A 12857-nucleotide genomic window follows, 5' to 3' on the forward strand; every position below is an offset into this window, starting at 1 on the left:
CGTTTAGGCGTACAGTGCCAGATTCTGTCGTAGGGTCGGAACGGGTCCGCGCGAGTGAAAGAAGTATGATTTCGTGAAGATGGGGAAGCCGAAGGCCCGAAAACCCCCTGGGCCGAGCGATGTCCGCTTTGGCTTTGCGGTGCCGAATCAATTTCGCGAGCTAGGCGAGCCATGCTGGGGCTAGGAAAATCGGAATTTTTGGTTTCTCCACTGCGGATTCCATTCCAAGGGAGATCTGCGCCCCTGCAGCTTCAAAGATCAGGCTCTGGGTACACTGAGACTGAGATTCACGAGGTGCCACGGAGAAGGAAGGGCAGGACTATTGGAAATTCAATCAAAATCGGGTGCCAAGACCTGTGCACGGCGTTGTGGTAACAATAGCGTGGGCAGAGCCTGTGGCCTCGTCCGGTTTTCCTTTGGGTTTTGAGCGTCATCGACTGGCTTACCGGCGGAAACCGCCTACGCTAGCGAGAAACAGCGCGGTGGCTTGAGGGGCGGATGGAGGCTTGCCCGAGTCACGACAGCAGGCTGGCTTCAAGTCCTTGTATCGACGTCGATCGCCTCATTCCTTTATTGTCCGGTTAAATCCCGACCGAGGCTGCAGCTCCTTGAAGTCAGGAGGTGTGCCACTGCAAGCCAACAGAGGCCGTTTGCTTCGATGCCACGACAGCCAAGACTGATGAATAGCAGCCGAGCATCGAATACTGTTGGTGTCAAAGACAATTGTGCATGTGCTTATGGCAGACTAGCGACTGGAAAACCGGCCGAGACGGATAGCGGCGTGGCCGCATAGCTGCCATGGCCTTTGTGCAGTTTCGAGAAAAGAGATGCCAAGGGAACCTTTCGATTTTACGAATACATAGATATTCGTCCGGATATGTTGGCGAGGGATCGCGGGGAGAGAGATGAGGTGACGGCGCGGACGGGCCCCTGGAGGGCCTGTGTGCATTAGGGTACCTAATAAGAAGAACCTTGGTGTTAGCCTGATGCGCGCGACAGCGACCATTCTTGGCTTTGGCTTGAAATATCGTTGAAAGATGGTTTACTCAAGTTTCTGAACAAAGAGGGTCGAGGGCGATCGTTGGTAAAGAGAGGGTGTACGGATGTCGTCGTAATCCTCCCGCCACGACGTCCAGTCAGGAAGAGGCTGGGCGTGCTGATGGTGGACCAGCCACACGTGTCTCGAAGAAAGCGATGCAGTGGTGACAGCCGAGAGATGCCAAACACCAATCGAGGGTTCGCAAGAGGAACTCTTTGACGAGGGCCAGTATTGCTCTGACACGCTGAGCATGCCGACAGCCCAGGCAGAGAGACAAGACAGCGACGGGGATGGGGCCAAGGTTTGTGCTGTGCATTGGATGTCAGTCATCCATCCACCGGGAGCTTCGATGTGGTCGTGCCGAAAGCCGGCGCCTTCCTGGAGGGGGCTGTGCACGGCCGTTGCTTCCGTTGCCACGTCTGGGCTGCTTGCTGGCGCCAGTTTCTGGTGGGAAGTGGCGCCTGGATCCTTTGCTGGTGTCTTGCGGTAAGAATTAGGTACCTGTCATGGTCAGTATTTCGAGAGCAAGTGGTGAAATGAAGACGAGTACCTTGGTCATACCTTAATTATGTGAGTGCCGGTGCAGGTAGAACAGAGAGGACGAACCTGCCTCAATAGAGTGCACACAATGCTGGCGATATCCCGGTCGTCGGTCATTGCTCTCGCGGGGGATGATGCATGCGCTGCCCAAAAAAGGCTGTCGCTTCCTTTCCCTTCCCATTTTGTGGTCAACAGTTAATTGTTGCCAAACCCTTGGGATTTCCAATCCTGGGAAGGTGAGAAGGAGCGATATTCAGGGACTGGGCTTGCTGCTTCAACCCATCATCTGGATGTTTGGGCCAATTGGAAATTGTGTTGAAAGCAGGTCCCCGCAGTTCTCCAGGAACCAACGAATGAAATCTTTGTGTGGCTGGCAGTTGCCTGGTGTGTAAGCATGGCAATGCCTGCTGAGTCTGTTGGCGGTCTCAGCAGAGTTCGGCTGAGCTCAGCCTCAAGAGAGCTCCTTCCCGCACCAGCTTTGGACGGAGTTAAAGGTACTCTTTTGCAGGCCCCACCACCAAAAAGTACCTTACTTGGTCAGCAATGACGGCACTACGCCCACACAGTGCAGTGCAGTGCCACTCTCCCGCGCCTTCCTTGCCAAATTCAGTGAGGTCACCAACGCACCTGCAGTCACTACTGCCCCCCGGTCGATTGCCTTCCAGCTGTGCCTTCTTCCCTGGGGGCGGTCTCTCGGTGATGCAGGCGCCTAGACAAACACAGCTCGCGTATCCATACCGGTACTCCTCCACGCCTTCCTTGGCCTCTCCTTTCCCAATCCACGCTACGAGTCTGGGCAACCAATCTGCCAAGGCAGCACCCTCAGTCCTTAAAAGCATTGCCATCCCACTTCTTTTTCTTTGGCCTCCCCCCAGTCGCCGTCGTCGTCTCCCCAGTCACCAGCATTTCGTGTTTTTGGCATCTCTATCGAATTCGGTTCTCGTGGCTTGGAATCCTGCATTTGCGAATCTGCATCTACAAACTCTCGCCGTCATTTCTTAGACAACGAACGTTCACAACGTCACATCGCTAGACGTACACCACCCCGACGACATCGATCCGGAACCCCCAAAACCGAGTAGGACCCGAATATCGCAATGGTTGCTCGTAGCCTGACTCTTGCCGCCCTCGCGGCAAGCGCATCCGCTCTATCGGCTCGTCGCGACGATACACAGTCCTCTGGTGGTGTCGGTGCCATTTCTTTGCCTGTCTACCAAGACGTCAGACTGCACCCTCTGGACAAGCTGCGCAGAAGACAGGTCTCAGATACAGACGCCCCAGTTCTCAACGTGACGACGACTACCTATTTGATTGAGCGTGAGTATTCTCCTAGGCGCTTGAAATCCAATCACATTTACTAATCATTGTTCTCAGTGAACATTGGTACGCCCGGCCAAGACACAAAGGTTGCCATTGACACTGGTTCCTCCGAACTCTGGGTCAACCCCAACTGCGCCAACGCTGGCAGCAGCGCACAGACACAATCCTGCAGAGCCAATGGCCAGTACGACCCTCAGGACTCTTCGACTTCGTCTGTTTATCGCCAGACAGGTCGCATTAAGTATGGAAAGGGAGAGGTTGTCCTGCAGTATGTCAGCGATAACATCACGCTTCCCGGCAGCGGTATGTGCTCCCTCGCTCTGGCGCCTGATCAACCCCACTAATCACAATTTACAGACATCGCACTGCGAGACACAATTTTTGGCTATGCCACTGATAGCGTTGACCTTAACAGAGGTATCCTCGGCCTGAGCTTCGGCGAGGCGACCAACAACACTGGGTACCCGACCGTGCTTGACGAGATGAAGGCCCAGAACATTGTTGAGTCTCTCACCATTGGTATCGCGCTCGGTACCAAGGACGAGAAGACGGGTAGCGGTCTCATTTCCTTCGGCGGTGTCGACACGAAGAAATTCAGTGGCACCCTGCACTCGGCGCCCATCCTTGGGCCTCAGAACAACGAGAACCTGTGGAGGTGAGTAATTACTCTTCTGTTCTTTACGATCATGGCTAATTGAATTTCTTAGGTACTGGGTTCAGCTGGATTCTGTGGGCCTGAGCAAGTCGGGAAGCAGCTCCAAGACTTACGCCAACTCCCAATTCCCCGTCTTCTTCGACACTGGCGCCACCCTGAGCTATCTTCCTTCAGCCATCGTCGACTCACTCGGATCTGATCTGGGAGGCCAGCTTGACTCATCCGTCAACATGTATGTGGTACCTTGCAGCACCACAGGCACTATCGACTTCAAGTTTGGCGACTACACCATGAAGGTACCCATTCAGGAGTTCATCTGGAACGTGGGCAACAACCAGTGTGTCCTCGGAGCTGATAAGGCAACCGACGGCTCGTATCTGCTTGGTGACTCGTTCCTCCGTTCGACTTACGTCGTTTTCGACCAGGAGACACCCGCCCTTCACTTTGCCCCCTACAACAACTGCGGTTCGAACCTTCAGAAGATTCCCCTGGGCGCGAATGCGGCGGCAAAGTTCACTGGCGAGTGCTCTACCTCCACTGCCCCCAGTGGTAGCAATCCGACTGGTACCGGCAACGCTGCTGGCCGCTCAACATCCACCAACCTCTGGCTTGCAGCTGGTGCTTTGGTCGGCATACAAACTTTCATGTCCTTCCTTTAAATCCGCATACATAATTAAACGGCTGAATATCACTGCATGAATCGGGAGTTGGGGCAGGATCAAGATGGTCGCCACGTTGGCGAATAGATGACGACGAATCGAGCCTCCTGTACATGGCGGATCGCTTTATACCCTCTTTCCCTGGCCATGGGACTACATAGTTTCTGTTATTGATTAATGAACAACTGAAACCCACAGGGGTTTCTAGATTATCTCACGACACTTGTGTTTTTCAGTTGAATCGTGATGTGACGTGACGAATAGCTGCGACTTCTTTTAGTAACTGGACGGTCGGACTTATTTCTGTGTGAGAGGTACTGTGGATGACAGCAAATAATGATAAACTATGGGCAAAAATCCCTTTCTGGTTCAGCTTAAATCGCATTCGCGATAATTGTCTTGACAGGGGAAGAAAGAAAGCAACAGCACTGTCCGTTGAGAACGCGATTGAAGCAACTCTAATTCCAAGCAATTATATCCGAGATCGAGCTATCGATCGGGGTGCGCAAACCCCAACATGGTTAGGATTAACAATAATGATCGCAAAGCTGCCAAGATCTGATAGAAATATGATAGTTTGAGAAAGCATAAATGATCAGTGCATTTCTGGGAGCTGCTGGTTCGTCCCGAGTTGTGAGGGAGGTGCGGGATGTCAAGGTTGGACCCTGTCTGCATCTCGTTCTTGCCCAATCTGGACATGCAGCACATGGCAGGATGCCTCCTTCCCAAACTGGTGATGAATACCCTCACTTCCTGCCTTTGGAGAATCACCATTGATGAGAGTTGAATGTAGACGCGTGTGGATCTCTGACTCCCTCTTTTTCTTGGACCTTCATCCTCTTCGCCGACTGATCAAACCATTCTTTTCCTGCATCGCCCTTTGTCACCTACCTACTCACATCTCTACCCTGTTCCTGTTCCTTTACTCTTGCGAGACTTTTGTCGCAGCTACACCTTTTGCCGCCTCAGATATCTTACCTAGGCACGGGCAAGCACCAACAGATCGACCGTCGAAATGCGCTCCACCTCAGTCCTCGCCGCCTTGCTGGCCTCTGCCCCTGGCCTGGTCCTCGCATCCGGACATCTGGGCTTCGCTCTCGGTTCGAAGCAGCCGGGCGGGCAGTGCAAGTACCAGGCAGACTACGAAGCGGACTTCAGGGCCATCCGAGATGCTTCGGGAAGCAGCATCGTCCGCATCTATGCTGCTGACCAGTGCAACACTGCCCAGTACATTCTTCCCGCAGCCAAGAAGGAAGAATTCCAGGTGATTCTGGGCATTTGGTAGACCAACCTCGTCCGGCGATATACTTCACTTTACCCCAAATCGAGTGAAGCTTATTGGGAAAGTGCTCCCGCTGACTCGGACAGGCCCGATACCGAAGAGTCGTACGCCGCCGACAAGGCCGCAATTCTGAAGCACACACCCGGCTACGAGGACCAAGTCTACGCCATCACTGTCGGATCCGAGTCCATGTACCGCGGCAACTTCACCGGCACCGAGCTGGCGGACAAGATCAAGGACATGAAGAAGGCGGCCCCGCTCTTCAATATCGGTACCGCGGACAGCTGGAACAAGTACCAAGACGGCACGGCCGATGCCGTCATCAAGGAGGCCGACATTCTTCTGACCAACGCCTTTTCCTACTGGCAGGGTCAGACGCGCGACAACGCCACTGCTTGCTTCTTCGACTCCATCATGCAGGCGTTTGGACGCATCCAGAGCGTCAGTGGATCGCTCACCAAGCCTGAGCTGTGGGTTGGGGAGACGGGTAAGTCGAACTGCTTCACTCATCACTCTGATCTTGGTGGTTGCCTCTTCGGTGATATTCATCACCTATGTCATACATTCTGAGCAGTGATCGCAATACCGAATGGTTCTACACGGTCATCGTGAACGAGTTGCTGACAAGATCGACTGAAATTAGGTTGGCCCAGTGAAGGTGCAAAGTATCAGCAGGCGATCCCGGGACAAGACAACGCTCAGGCTTTCTACGACTCTGGTGTCTGCGGTATGGTCAACTGGGGCTTCAACGTGTTCTTCTTCGAGGCCTTTGACGAGCCCTGGAAGCCACATGCCATTGGTGAAGATGGCAGTGAGGCACCTGAGACTCACTGGGGCGGAATGAAGGCCGATCGTGCCCCCAAGTACCCCCTCAGATGTTGAACGACGGCGGCTACCAATTCAAATTGATCACACACGATTGGGAGGAATGTTTAGTATCGGACAGAGGAGGGCATTTAAGATGGCATGGGCGGCGTTTGTTTCGTTGACGAGAGACTGACAGAAAACCATGATACCCTAAGAAACGGAATTCAATATTTACACTTTGCTTCCTCATCTGGTAGCCGATGAAATGAATCCCAAAGAAGTGTGACAAGCGAATGAAAGTCCTCGATCGGTAGGGCCTGTTTCTATTTTCTGCGCATCTGACGCGTGGGCAAAGTGGTTGGTGTGGGTGTCGAAGACTCGACTTGTCTCGGGACCGAGGGGGAGGGAACAGCGCCAGGCCCAGGTATCCAGGTCGACGGCCAGGTACGCGCGCGCGCAGAGCGGTAGTACGCAACTACGTAGGCACGTAAGCCAAGCTCTCGGTGGGCAAAGAACGAGGTCAAGGTAACTTATTCTCCGTGCCCGTCTGTGTGGGTGCTCGAGGGTACGATGTCATAGGTCATAGGTCCCACGGGTAAATGGTTAGGTTTGGGGGGGATTTTGAGTTGCGACATTAAGGTTTTTGCGGCTCACGTATAGGGCATGGTACCGCCCGGTGCCGCAATACCTTAAGAGTAGGGTAAGGTATTTCGTGGGCTTTGAGGTGTGGAAGGTTACAACGGTTGCCGCTGGCTGGGGTGGAGTTTGGGGGCAGAGCGAGAGACAAAGAGTGACCGGATTGGGGGATCTGGAACACGGCCAAGTCGGGACGAAACCGAGGCACGGGCGGGGGATTGGGGGAATTGGTCTCGGTTTTGCTGGACAAGGTAGGCGTCTGAAGTCTGAGGTGGTTTCGCGTATCAGAATTTGCGGCTTGGGAGTTTTAGCATTTCAGGCACGCGGAAGTCTAAGACGTCTATGCCGTTGGGACCTGGCGGGGGTGGATGGACGACGTGCGTTTGTAGCGGTGAGAGGGGGGGAAAGATGGTTGTAGCAGCCGCTGCGCGAGGCGTTGCGCCACTTGGTATGGTGTTGGTGTTTGATGGGCGCCATGGCTTGTCTGGCGTGAGTATCATCCGCGTTCGCTTAGATTCATTGGTGGGGGTTGGAGCTTTCGGTTAGTGACAGTCTCAGGCAGTTAGTCGCATCATCAACGAAGGGGGGAAACGGGGGGTGATATCCAATATTTTTGAAATTCTTTTGTAAGTTGGGAAAAGGGTGATCTAGTATATGGTAAAAAATTGGAGGGGGAATAAGAAGAGAAATTTGGTGAAGAAGATGCCAAGACTGCGCTGGTGATGCTGTGCTGCCGGCGCTTCCACCCCGCGGAGGTCCGTAGGGGAAGCGCAGCGGCGAGACAAGCAAAAACAAGCAGACGCGACGTCTTGGATGCCAACATTAGTTTTGGGGGTGACCATAATCCTCCTCTGTAAGGTCCACTGACGACGTCCTCCCATGTTTCTACCACTTCCGTCTCGCTCTCACTCGCTCATGTCGTCAGTCAACGTCGTTTTGATGAAAATGCCCAAATAATATTCCGCCTGAAATAACAACCGCTGATGCTGATGAATGCTTTGTTGTGAACCGGTCACATATGTAATAAGTCGTAAATGGTACAGACGACGGGCCCGATGGCGTCGTGGTCCTCTCCGTCGTGAAAATTGGCCGTAGAGAAAGGAGAGGCGAGGCCGGGAGTGAGGCGGTTCATCAGAATCGTCGGAGCAATGGATGCTCACACGTCCGCCCGGGTTGGCTTCTGCAGTGAGGCATCAAGTTGCGTGGTGGTTGACTTGCTCCCGACGAGCTCCGGCCTGTCTCTTTCCCGCCGTTTCCTCTCATCGCTCATGATGATACGTTTGACGCTTTGCATAGTAAAGCCAGGCTCACGTTCTCAAAGGACTATAGTATCATGTTAGTCATGGCTCCAGTGAAGACCAGTCGAGAATGAAGACTTACGCGCAACCTTGAGGCGTCACAACACCAAAGAAGCAGTCGCCCGAGACCTTTTGTGCTGCGGGCACGACCTGATTTTGACGGACGGGAGTGATAACCACGCCTGCGGTGGCGAGTGACGCGCACAGCGTCGTCAGGATCGCGAGTGAGACCTTCATCTTGTCGTCGTCGGCTGTTGGTGTTCGAGGAGAGGGTGTATTAAACAAAAAGGAAGGCGGCTCAAGATAGCTGCCTTTGCGTTCGCGCGAATCGGACCGGTTTCGTTGACGGGGTTCCCCAATTCCAGTCTCTTTCTGATATCCCGCTTTCTTGTTTTTTCTTGTTCCCTTTGATTTCCAGAATCCTCCTTCTCTCCGAATGATCGTGGAGTTGTTGTTGTTACGGACGTCGAGCTAGCGACGAGTCGTCTTGGTTGGTGAAAGAGTGGCGTTGAGGAAGTGTGTACCGGCAGGTCGGCAGAAAAATATGTATAGCGAAGGCAAGGTTTTTGGATCAGACCAGCTGGACTAGCAGACACGAGTGCGGGCGGGCGCTCGATAGGTAAAAAGAGAGAGGCGAGGTGCAGCTTCTACTGTCTGGGATACGAGCAACACACGGGTGAGGTGTGATGTAGGTGATGGTGTGTGGAAAGGATTAGACTTTGGGTAGGAAGAATGTGTGGGATGTTGGTGTGTTAAGAGTGAAAGCCCGAAAAGGTGTGTGTGAGCGTGCAGATCTCTTGGCGTGCGTGTGCGGGTTCGTGCGTTGTATGCGTCTTGCTTGAGGCCGTGTGTTCGTTGTATGGTACGGAGTATTGGTGGCTGTTTGGCGGTATAGGTAAGGGAGGTGTACTTGGTTGGTGATCGTGAGACGAGGAGTTGAGATGGTGAGAGAAGACGAGGAAGAAAAAAGAGGGACACGGGTTTTGTGATATCGGACGATGATGGGCTGTGACGAAACTCGTCTCGACAGGGGCGGTGGTACCAGGTAGGCGCGAGTACCTCGGTTTTCGACCTCGTACACACCAAAGGCAGGGAGGGAGACTGGGACAGAGAGGGGCAAAATATGGTGTCGGAGACGAGGCCCAGCTGCGTCTCTGGACCCATACCCAAGCCTTCTTTGAGTGGGAACATCTTTTGACTATTGATGCTAAGCATTCGAGGGACAGGGCATGCTCGACCTCGAGAGCTTGAAGACAGGGGGGGATGGTGACCTCTTTGGGGATGGAGGACCGAGATGAGCGGGTGGAGTTTCAGGGTTGAAACCCATTGCGGCGGTGCGCGGTTGCGGTGAGAGTTGGCTTAATGAGTGTGGTCACTCTGGTGAGTCGGTTTTGATTTGCTTCTTGGGGTAGTGGTGGTCGGTTCATTTCACGGGAGGTCTTGGAAGGTGGTCGAGATGATTCGTGATGGTGTTGTTGACGCTTGTGGTCGAACGTTGGTGAGTCGACATATCTCACAGTGCTTCTTTCCCACGGTCACTGACTCTGTGCCGTGTGGCTGCGGACCAGCGCTCGGAGGATTAATAACCTAATGCACAGCGCGGACTGCACAAACACAACCGCCGAAGCCGCCGCCAGCAGACCGAGACTAGGACAACCAGGCCAGCGTCAGGACTCCAGCAGGGGAAGGGCGGATCGTCAGAAGCTGGATTTGCCTGGAAGGTCTCCAGAGTCCAGCCGCCAAAACCGAGCAGGGCCAAGGAATAAGGTTGTGCGATTGAAGCAAGGGGGGAAGAATCGATTCGATTGGACAGTTGAGGCGACGATACGTTGACGGATACGATGGACGTGGAAAAAAGCAGAGCCGTTGGCAGCGCCCAGGCTCCAGACCTTCTGGAATGGCAGCGGGGATCGATTGGATGGGAGAAGGAACGGCAATTCGGTGCCTGAACCCCTGACTCTTTCCCTGCAGACTATTGGGTGTGATTGGCTGGAGAGGATGGACTTGGAGGGGACATGCGACACGCGCGGATTCTAAGCCGCGCCACAGCAGATGACCAGGGACCACTCAGATGGGCGGGTTCACCGTTCTGTGGTGGGAAAAGACGATGGGTGGGGCTGCATGTCACGGACTGGACCGAGGGATGTAAGGGGGAAAGAGGGACCGGGTGCTTGATTGGCTAGAGATGGGTAGAAGGGGGAAGGAGGGAGCTTAACAGGTCACGTTATCAATCAGTCCTTGAGGAAGGAGGCGCCATGGTGAAGGTAAGCACGACAAGGAGGCTTGCGCCATAAGCAAGAGGTGATTGTTAGTGTGCCTGGCTGACGGGTTCCGACTTGCTTACTTAATGGAAGGTAGTAACCCTCCAACGACAACCCGAGACAGCAACGACAAGGTAAAACCTGGCTGTCGCAACTCCAACGCACATGGCGCACTTGACGGCGTGCCTGGCTGGACCAGGGGCTTCGCTGTCACTGTGGTGGTTTGGCTTTCCAGCATGTCAGTCCTGATGAGAAAGCCACTGAAAACTTCCTTCCCCCTTGACATGGATTCCGGGATTTTGGTTTGGGAGATCCCATTTGCATTGACTCTCATCAGCCCCCCTCATAGTCATCATCAGTCCACAATCCCACCCCGTTGTGCCCGTCAGCGATTCACCGACGTGATCCTTGGTGGTGATCTGGCGACTTTTTCTCTTGGGGGCCACTGTCGTTCGTGGATCACTGGCCATCTCTGAGCGCGGCGCCAACTTCAGACTACCGGTACCTTATCCCGTCCCTTACTGGATGCCCAGACCAGCCAACTCGACTTTCCAGACTTGACGGGGGGCTCGGCGCTGGGCGCGGCCTCCTAAGGAAGCTGGACGCGTGGCGGACATGTCTGGACGAGGAGGATCTACCTGATCTTAGGAGGCTTGGGTGAATCGCAGCCATGGATACAGGCACAAGTGACAGGACACGTCGTACCGGCACTTGATGCATCGTGACGAACCCTCGAAACGTGGCTGATGGGCCTCTGATAAGTGGGCTAAGTCTTAAACCACTAGCCCTCTTCTTAATCCTATCAGGCAAGCCGCATTTGCTTCGGTAAAGATACCACGGTACCTAGCATGCAGTCCTGACTGCAGTGGCCCACGATAAACGCAGATAATGCAGCATCCCGCTGATGTAAGTCGCGCTCGTCCTCCTCGGCTTCCAACGGGATCCAATTGCCGGGCAACATCTGACGGGGCATACCCTGTCCTCAAAGCGCAATGCTGAAAGGGGTAAGAAACTCTCTCGTAGTCGTCGTCTAGTTCAGCTGAAGCGGCATATGCAAGTCACAAACCGTCGTGCTTCCCCCTTCAACCATGGCCCCTCACTATCTCTCCCCTTTCTTGCAGGACTTGCGCCAACGCACGAGCCAGACACTGGACGATTCTCTAGTCTCCCTCTCTGAATGGGTGAATGGATAGATGAGAATGCCTGGCTGACTCTCCCTTGCCCTCCGTCACCCGTGTGTCTCCTGCGATGCGGCTCTGCCGCTCCGTTCCGTGGGTCCGCCTGTTCTACGCTGATCTTTTGATACGCGCCGGGAGGAAACTGATGTATCTTCCGCGTTTTTCCTTCATGCTGTATACAAACGTGTTCTCACCTGAGGGGGCCTGAATACCACTAGATCGTCCGTGAGCTCATGGAAACAGAACGACCTCCCTTCCGGACGCCTTCCGGATGAAGAGTTTTCATCAAGACGATACAGGCACACGTATACAGTCTGCCACGCTGAATATCTGCTCAGTTGCCCATCCCTTTCGCTGACCTGTCGAGTTCTCTGTGCCGTCTTGCCCGAGACCCCTCTGTCTCGGTGCGGTGGTGATGGAGAAGGGTCCCGACTCCTTGTTACACAATGTCTCGCTAGGGCGGGTTGGCGGCGGGTGGAACGACTGGATGGGTCTAACGGGTGGATTTCCATCACAAGGACACGCCTGAACCGATGTCGATGATCTTTGGTGGCTTGTGTGAGGAATGTGATCGAGTCAATGGCCACGTACGCGCTCTGCGGCCGTGAGTATGAGAATTCGTCATACTTCATTCCTCGGCCGTACTCTCCGTTGAGTTAAAGCGACGTCATCAGCCTGGGTCTGTGTTACTCCTGAAGACATATCAGTAGGTGAACTAATACCCTTTGACTACTTTGATTCGAGAGAATGGCCAACGAGATATTTGGTATGGTAAGCGTTGTCCGTATCAAACGTATTGTCTGAAGCCTTCATCCCATAGGGTGCCGAATACCCCTCGCACACAGATACACGCATTCAATTAAGGCAGTAACGAGTAACATTTCCATATTCTCCTACTCCAATTATATCTCCATAATGAACGTCTATATTAAAGGCTGTCGAAAAGAAATCGGGGACGATATTGATGCGAGTCGTCAATCAATGGGGTCGGGTCAGCTCTGATCAGTTTTGTGACACAATTCCAGAATGCGAATTGCGAACTTGTATTATCTAACAGCTGTCTGGGCGATAGTATGAGACAGTCTAGTCTTTTCGTACCTCTTCAGCAAAAGGCGGAGGTTGGTAGTTCTAACTCTCAACTTGCCATATGATAGTTATTATGAACTTATGGTTACTTCGTCA

General features: G+C 53.7%; 5 protein-coding genes across 5 annotated transcripts; 2 read left to right on the plus strand and 3 right to left on the minus strand.

Moving 5' to 3' along the window:
* Positions 1 to 1042: 1042 nt before the first annotated feature.
* On the minus strand, positions 1043 to 1696 carry CCOS01_11596 (uncharacterized protein; the record flags this gene model as incomplete). Its single annotated transcript, XM_060459749.1, has 2 exons — positions 1043 to 1540; positions 1646 to 1696. 2 exons carry the CDS (start codon positions 1694 to 1696, stop codon positions 1043 to 1045), a joined length of 549 nt encoding a protein of 182 aa, XP_060309580.1.
* A 980-nt stretch (positions 1697 to 2676) lies between these two features.
* On the plus strand, positions 2677 to 4213 carry CCOS01_11597 (eukaryotic aspartyl protease; the record flags this gene model as incomplete). Its single annotated transcript, XM_060459750.1, has 4 exons — positions 2677 to 2896; positions 2954 to 3202; positions 3257 to 3554; positions 3607 to 4213. The coding sequence occupies 4 exons, from the start codon at positions 2677 to 2679 to the stop codon at positions 4211 to 4213; spliced, it is 1374 nt and encodes a 457-aa protein (XP_060309581.1).
* Positions 4214 to 5228: 1015 nt separating this feature from the next.
* CCOS01_11598 (glycosyl hydrolase family 17) lies at positions 5229 to 6377 on the plus strand (the record flags this gene model as incomplete). The annotated part of the gene is made up of 3 exons (XM_060459751.1): positions 5229 to 5494; positions 5582 to 5982; positions 6139 to 6377. 3 exons carry the CDS (start codon positions 5229 to 5231, stop codon positions 6375 to 6377), a joined length of 906 nt encoding a protein of 301 aa, XP_060309582.1.
* A 1208-nt stretch (positions 6378 to 7585) lies between these two features.
* CCOS01_11599 (uncharacterized protein) lies at positions 7586 to 7819 on the minus strand (the record flags this gene model as incomplete). Its single annotated transcript, XM_060459752.1, has 1 exon — positions 7586 to 7819. The coding sequence occupies one exon, from the start codon at positions 7817 to 7819 to the stop codon at positions 7586 to 7588; it is 234 nt and encodes a 77-aa protein (XP_060309583.1).
* Positions 7820 to 8314: 495 nt separating this feature from the next.
* CCOS01_11600 (uncharacterized protein) lies at positions 8315 to 9427 on the minus strand (the record flags this gene model as incomplete). Its single annotated transcript, XM_060459753.1, has 3 exons — positions 8315 to 8487; positions 9215 to 9337; positions 9403 to 9427. 3 exons carry the CDS (start codon positions 9425 to 9427, stop codon positions 8315 to 8317), a joined length of 321 nt encoding a protein of 106 aa, XP_060309584.1.
* Positions 9428 to 12857: the final 3430 nt, after the last annotated feature.

The sequence above is a fragment of the Colletotrichum costaricense genome (genome assembly GCF_030867565.1).
Source record: "Colletotrichum costaricense strain IMI 309622 chromosome Unknown Scaffold_13.1, whole genome shotgun sequence".
NCBI lineage: Eukaryota > Fungi > Ascomycota > Sordariomycetes > Glomerellales > Glomerellaceae > Colletotrichum > Colletotrichum costaricense.